Source organism: Gekko japonicus, unplaced genomic scaffold (genome assembly GCF_001447785.1).
Source record: "Gekko japonicus isolate JY-2015 unplaced genomic scaffold, Gekko_japonicus_V1.1 scaffold6333, whole genome shotgun sequence".
In the NCBI taxonomy this organism is placed as follows: Eukaryota; Metazoa; Chordata; class Lepidosauria; order Squamata; family Gekkonidae; genus Gekko; species Gekko japonicus.
Window position 1 is genome coordinate 1 of NW_015160416.1, and position 6,847 is coordinate 6,847.

General features: G+C 48.4%; 1 protein-coding gene across 1 annotated transcript; it reads left to right on the plus strand.

The window, feature by feature from the left end:
• Positions 1–6: 6 nt before the first annotated feature.
• On the plus strand, positions 7–6,137 carry LOC107116073 (oocyte zinc finger protein XlCOF6-like). The gene is made up of 5 exons (XM_015417937.1): positions 7–21; positions 907–983; positions 1,230–1,319; positions 3,350–3,468; positions 3,564–6,137. Exons 2-5 carry the CDS (start codon positions 924–926, stop codon positions 5,776–5,778), a joined length of 2,484 nt encoding a protein of 827 aa, XP_015273423.1. The 5' UTR covers positions 7–21; positions 907–923; the 3' UTR covers positions 5,779–6,137.
• Positions 6,138–6,847: the final 710 nt, after the last annotated feature.

The following is a 6,847-nucleotide window of genomic DNA, read 5'->3' on the forward strand; positions in this document are numbered from 1 at the left end:
CCCAGGATGCCCTCTCCTGTGGTAAGGACCCGTCGTGCCTGGATGCGACTGGGGCACCCAGTGAATTTGATGGGTAGGGAGTTCTGGTCAGGAAATAAATTAAATAGTTCTTCACAGAACACAGAGTTAATTTGCAGTATTCAATATCCACTAACTGTGATGCCTCTAAAAGGAGATTAGACAAATTCATGGAGGGCAATTCCTCCCATGTATTAAAATGATCATATCTCAGCTTCTTTCCGAAAGAGGAACTCAAGGTGGCTCAAAAGAGAAAAGGCAGACAAAGCACTTCAGCCTGTTGAATGAAGGGAGCCTCCACCTTCTGGGGGCAGCAGAGCTCTGAGAACCAGTCCCTGGGGAAATTTGGCCTCTCTGCCCATCCTTAAAAGGGCACCTGGCTGGCTGTTGGGGGGGAAAACAAGATGCTGGAGTGGGGGGGGGGGCTATGGATAGGCCACCACCCTCAGATGCTTTGCGGGAGGGACTCTGGGAGGGGCTTGGGGCAGATGTGGTGTCCTGTTGATGTCGCATCTGGCTGAAAACCCCAGTGGTGAAGTCAGCATGCCAAGAGGCACTCCCGAAACTCATTCGTGGGTCCCCTCTGTTCTCCAGGTGAGCTCAAGTCACATCTGGGGCCGAAGGTGATGGTGACGCGTCCTGCGACATCATTTCCACCCCCCAGGCCAGACATGGGTCTCACAGGGGTCTGAAATGTTTTGCCAGCGTTTATAACCCCTGAGGCTCATAGGTACCTGGTGCTTCTCTTCTGCCTCTCCCCAAATTTAGCATAAAATGTGTTTAAAAATGTGCTGAGTGTACACAGGGTGAGGTTTCACAACCAAGGGAATTGGGTGTGTGAAGCAGGGAACAAGCAAGCAAACTCCCTTTCTCCCTCCTTTGTCTCAGAAACAGGCAGGGAAGAGATGCCGTTGAGCCGTCATCTTCTCAGAGGTGTGGAAACGGCTGCTGCCCCTCCAGTCCAGGTAGGGGAGATGAGGACGGGGGGGGGGCAGCCGGGGTCCCTCCTCCCTTCTCAGGGTGGCTTCTGCTCCTGCAGTTTCTACAAGGTGTCTGGCTGAGAGATCTTCTTAACACCTTTCCCTTCTTACCCCCTTTCCCTTGAACCAATCCGTTCCAATACATCCTCTACCTTCCCAGACTACTCCGTTCCCGTGTGCCATCTCTGCCTGGCATTACCCCTGACGAGGGAATCTGCTTTTTTCTTCCAGGGCCCCTTTTCCTTTGAGGAGGTGGCCGTGTATTTCACCGTGGCAGAGTGGGCCCTGCTGGATCCGGGACAAAGAGCTCTGTACAGGGAAGTCATGCGGGAGAACTATGGGAATGTGGCCTTTCTGGGTAAGGATCTTTCATAGGTGCCAAAGGTGCAAATTGCTGCCATTGTGAGGAGGCATGAATCAAAATATTGAATAGCAATACAGCGTTTTGAGGCTTGTTCCGCTACTTGGGGAGGGTCTGTGGCTCACTGGCAAAGCATCTGCTTGGCATGCAGAAGGTCCCAGATTCAGTCCCCAGTTCGTCCAGTTAAGAGGATCGGGTAGGAGGGGATGAGAAAAGACCTTTCTCTCCCTGAGACCCCGGAGAGCCCCTGCCGGACTGGGTAGACAACACTGACTTCGGTGGAGAAAGGGCCCAATTCAGTAGAAGGCAGCTTCACGTGTTGCTCATGTGTGTGTACTTGCCCAGGGGCCACTGAGGCCAGAGGGGTGGCCGTCACCTGAGCCTGAGAAGGTGTCTCCTGGCCTGAGGCAAAAGGGGGGAGGGATGAGAGGCCCTCAGGAAGTCCCTGGAAAGGGGCCAGATCCACGTTTCTCTGCTGCCAACCTTTACAACACACCCTTCCCCCTGGATGGGATTAGAAACATCTGCTCTGCCTGTGATCTGGAAGAGATCCTGTCAAGGACCAAAGCCTGGGTCCTCCTGGGTCACTCCTCTCTGCACCTGAGAGCACTACCCTGTTCAGTGGGTTCACGGGGAGAGTGCAGACAGGCCAAGCAGACCCATTTTAAACATATATACAAAGGTTTGAAAAATAAGACGTCTCTAAGCGGCACAGTTTCTGCACCTCAGCAGCAGAAAACCAAGAAAAGCTAACTCTTCTATCTAGTACATGAAATACTTGGTATTCAATGGCACTTCCTGTTGCAGCATAAGTATTCCATCTGAAGCCTAAGTTACTCTACAAAGAACTATTCATCGTGATGAAGGAAGAAAATACCAAGGTGCACTACCTTGGCATGAGCATAAAGTTAGCTTGGTTTCCCTCTGGTCTGTACCTGCATTATACTTCCTGCCTCTCTGTGGCCAGGTGGTCCTAATGACCCAATCAACAAGGGTCCTCCGTGATGGAATTTTCCAGAGGCTGTCAGCACCCTCCTAATCCCCCTCCCTCCTGGTTACACAGCTGTATCCAGGGTCTCACAATTAACCAATGACCCCATTCTGGAGTCTGCCCTTGAAAAAACAGGATGTTAGGTGCAGGGAGACTCAAATCACAAACACCTGCAAGTCAGACTAGGCCACTTAATAATCACGTTTAGCCTTGAAGGAGCTAGGGTGCTTTGCTTCACAGATCCATTCACCTTGTACTGATTGGGATGGTGGGCTCTGATCTTGAGTATAGTTCCGTCCTTCCAGAAGAATTTTTACTTTTGAATGTCTTTCCTTCCCCATGTAAGAATGATCACTTTCTCTCTCTCTCTCTCCCTGTGAAAGAAGCCAGAAGTATAAGAGAGACTACGGTGCAGACAGACAACAGCCTTCCACTCGACAAAAGGCTGGAGAATTTCTCAGGAGGATCCCAAGAGCATATTTCCTTCCCAGAGGAGCTGGCTGAGAGTGAGTATTACCTGTTCTCTAATTAGGGCAGACAGACAACAGCCTTCCATTCGAAGATAGGCTGGAGAGTTCCTCAGGAGGATCCCAAGAGCATATTTCCTTCCCAGATGAGCTGGCTGAGAGTGAGTATCCTTCATGGTTATGTCAAGGCAACAGGCAAGGAATAGTCAGGGGGGCTTCCTGATTCTCTTCTGAGCAACATTTGGTTTGGTGCAATCATGCAGCCTGCTGGGTAAGGAGAGAGGGAGGCTCTCTGAGTACTGAAATCTGGAGTCTCGGAAACTCCTTTTGGCAAGAGCTGGGCTGTAGTTCCTGAGGGGGTGAGGCATCGTTAAATACTGGATATTTTGGAGAAAGGTGGAGGGGTGGTAAAGAACAGCCAAGCTGGACAAGGCCAAAGGAAGATCAATCTTTTCCTCCTGCATTCATGTAACAGGCCTTTGGACCGTACCAGCCCTCCCCGATGCTAACAGGATCTCTCTCTTTATTCCAGCAGAGGATGATCAGAGAAATGAGGAGAGTGCGGAACATCATCAGCAAAGGCCACATAGAGTTCAAAATGAAGACTTGGAAGAAAACGTCAGGAATCGTGGGACACCTAAGAGACAGAAAGTCGGGTATATGGTTGAGAAGAGAGATGGCAGACAGCGTAATGTACGTTTTGCAAAGTGGAGGATAATGAAGGCATGTAAATCCATTAAACTCAGAAAGTACTTCAGAAATAGATCACAGCTCCTTATGTACCGAAGAATACATAGAGGTGAGGAACCTTTTCAATGCTCACTGTGTGGAAAGAGATTCGGTGACAGTAGCACTCTTCAGAAGCATCAGAGAACCCACACAGGGGAGAAACCATTTGAATGCTCACTGTGTGGAAAGAGATTCAGTCACAGTAGCAGTTTTCAATATCATCAAAGAACCCACACAGGGGAGAAACCTTTTGAATGCTCAGATTGTGGAAAAAGATTCAGTCGGAGTGGCAGTCTTCAGCGGCATCAAACAACCCACACAGGGGAGAAACCTTTTGAATGTTCGGATTGTGGAAAAAGATTCAGTCGGAGCAGCAATCTTCAGGAGCATGAAAGAACTCACACAGGGGGAAAACCATTTGAATGCTCAGAGTGTGGAAAGAGATTCAGTCACGGTAGAAGTCTTCAATATCATCAAAGAACCCACACAGGGGAGAAACCTTTTGAATGCTTAGAGTGTGGAAAGAGATTCAGTCACAGTAGCAGTCTTCAATATCATCAAAGAACCCACACAGGAGAGAAACCTTTTGAATGCTCATTGTGTGGAAAGAGATTCAGTCACAGTGGCAGTCTTCAATGTCATCAAAGAATCCACACAGGGGAGAAACCTTTTGAATGCTCGAAGTGTGGAAAGAGATTCAGTCACAGTAGTAGTCTTCAATATCATCAAAGAACCCACAGAGGAGAGAAACCTTTTGAATGCTCAGAGTGTGGAAAGACATTCATTCACAGTGGAAGACTTCAGTATCATCAAAGAACCCACACAGGGGAGAAGCCTTTTGAATGCTCAGAGTGTGGAAAGACATTCAGTCAGAGTAGCCATCTTCAAAAGCATCAGAGAAGCCACACAGGGGAGAAACCTTTTGAATGCTTAGAGTGTGGAAAGAGTTTCAGTCGGAAAGCCCATCTTCAACGGCATCAGAGAATCCACACAGGAGAGAAACCTTTTGAATGCTCAGAGTGTGGGAAGAGATTCAGTCAAAGTAACAGTCTTCAATATCATCAGAGAACCCACACAGGGGAGAAACCTTTTGAATGCTCAGAGTGTGGAAAGAGATTCAGTGACAGTTGCATTCTTCAGAATCACCAAAGAACCCACACAGGGGAGAAACCTTTTGAATGCTCAGAGTGTGGGAAGAGATTCAGTGAGCGTGGTACTCTTCGGAAGCATCGAAGAACCCACACAGGGGAGAAACCCTGTGAATGCTCAGAGTGTGGAAAGACATTCAGTCGGAGTGGCAGTCTTCAGAAGCACCAAAGAACCCACACAAGGGAGAAAACTTTTGAATGCTCAGAGTGTGGAAAGAAATTCAGTGTCCAGGGGAAACTTCAACGGCATCAGAGAACCCACACAGGGGAGAAACCTTTTGAATGCTCAGAGTGTGGAAAGAGATTCAGTGACAGTTGCATTCTTCAGAAACACCTAAGAACCCACACAGGGGAGAAACCTTTTGAATGCTCAGAGTGTGGGAAGAGATTCAGTGAGTGTGGTACTCTTCGGAAGCACCGCAGAACCCACACAGGGGAGAAACCTTTTGAATGCTCAGAGTGTGGAAAGAGATTCAGTGACAGTGGCAATCTTCAGAAGCATCTGAGAACCCACACAGGGGAGAAACCTTTTGAATGCTCAGTGTGTGGAAAGAGATTCAGTCAGAATGGCAGTCTTCAAAAGCATCTGAGAATACACAGAGGGGAGAAATCTTTTGAATGTTCAGTTTGTGGAAAGAGATTCATTGACAGTTCTAGTCTTCAAAAGCATCAGAGAACCCACACAGGGGAGAAACCTTTTGAATGCTCAGTGTGTGGAAAGAGGTTCAGTCAGAATGGCAATCTTCAACAGCATCAAAGAACCCACAGAAGGGAGAAACCTTTTGAATGCTCAGAGTGTGGGAAGAGATACAGTCACAGTGGCACTCTTCAGAAGCATCTTAGAGTCCACACAGGAGAGAAACCATATGAATGCTCAGAGTTTGGAAAGAGATTCATTGACAGTTCTACTCTTCAACAGCATCAGAGAACCCACACAGGGGAGAAACTATTTGAATGCTCAGTGTGTGGAAAGAGAGTCATTGACAGTTCTAGTCTTCAACAGCATCAGAGAACCCACACAGGGGAGAAACCTTTTGAATGCTCTGTATCCAGGCCTGATTCTGATGAAGGAACCACCCCATGATAGGCTCCTATGGCATGGCAATGCGACCCCAGCGAATGAGGCCAACCCTGTCCCACAAAGCTCGCTGATACGTCATCAGCCCATCCACCTCCCTTCCAGCAGCAGTAGCTGTCATCCCAGATGGCCAAATGAGGGCAAGGGGAGCAGGCAATGGTACAGGCCACGGATGAGCTGAGGACAAACTTCAGTGGCAGCTGAGCTGAGAGGAAGCAGGGAGAGCAGCAGGAAGTGGCCAGAGCCCCAGGAGGCTGCGGAAAGCCTGGGTGGAGACAGAATCCTGGGAGACGCCAGGCCCTGGTGGGAGGACACACCCCCTTGCCTCAGAGCAGTATTCCCCAGGCTTCTCTCAGAGCGGTATTCCCCAGGCTTGTCAGAGTTTTCTCAGTCCCACCCACCTCACAGGGTGTCTGTTGTGGGGAGGGGAAGGAGCTTGTAAGCCACTCTGAGACTCCAAGTGAAGGGCAGGGTATAAATTCAATCTCTTCTTCATCTATGTTGTCCAGTTAGGTCCCACAGGGTCCAGCAGAGGAGATGGAAGTGCAGGGGTGGAGAACTCCACCCTGCTGGGCTCTGGGCAAGTACCATCCTGAGGGCTGGTAGAGTCTGTGGGTGGGGTCCTGTGGGCTTCGAGGGAATGATCTGCCCAGGCATGGCCATGAAGGACAGGGGCAGGAACCAATAGAAAGACAGAGGAGGTGTAGAAGAGATGGGACTATATAGATTTTTATCTTTTTGATTATTCATAATTCTCTGGTTTTTATAAGTTTATTATAGATTTAACATTTTATTGGAAGGTAATGAAGGCCTGGTATATAGGAGGCCTTCTTTGTGGGTCAGGGTAGTTTTCCAATTGAGGTTAACAGACAAGACAATAACATTCTTTTGGCACAAAAGAAGGTAGAAGGTTCATGGTTCTAATTGTTTAGGTTATAACTTCATAGTGTCTGGGTCAAAAGGATCTTTTACTTGCTATCAGAGAAAAACACCTTTGTTTGGGTGAGAACAAGCTATGGCTGATATGATTCAGGTCAGGTCACACTTTCTTTATTTTGACCAATAAGGAGATTTT

Bases quoted from the DNA above. Each gene is read 5' to 3' on its own strand.
- LOC107116073 (XM_015417937.1), top strand. From the start codon at position 924: ATGCCGTTGAGCCGTCATCTTCTCAGAGGTGTGGAAACGGCTGCTGCC. The intron at 984-1,229 runs GTAGGGGAGATG...TTTTTCTTCCAG, and splicing joins CTGCTGCCCCTCCAGTCCAG to GGCCCCTTTTCCTTTGAGGA. The intron at 1,320-3,349 runs GTCATGCGGGAG...TCTTTATTCCAG, and splicing joins AAAGAGCTCTGTACAGGGAA to CAGAGGATGATCAGAGAAAT.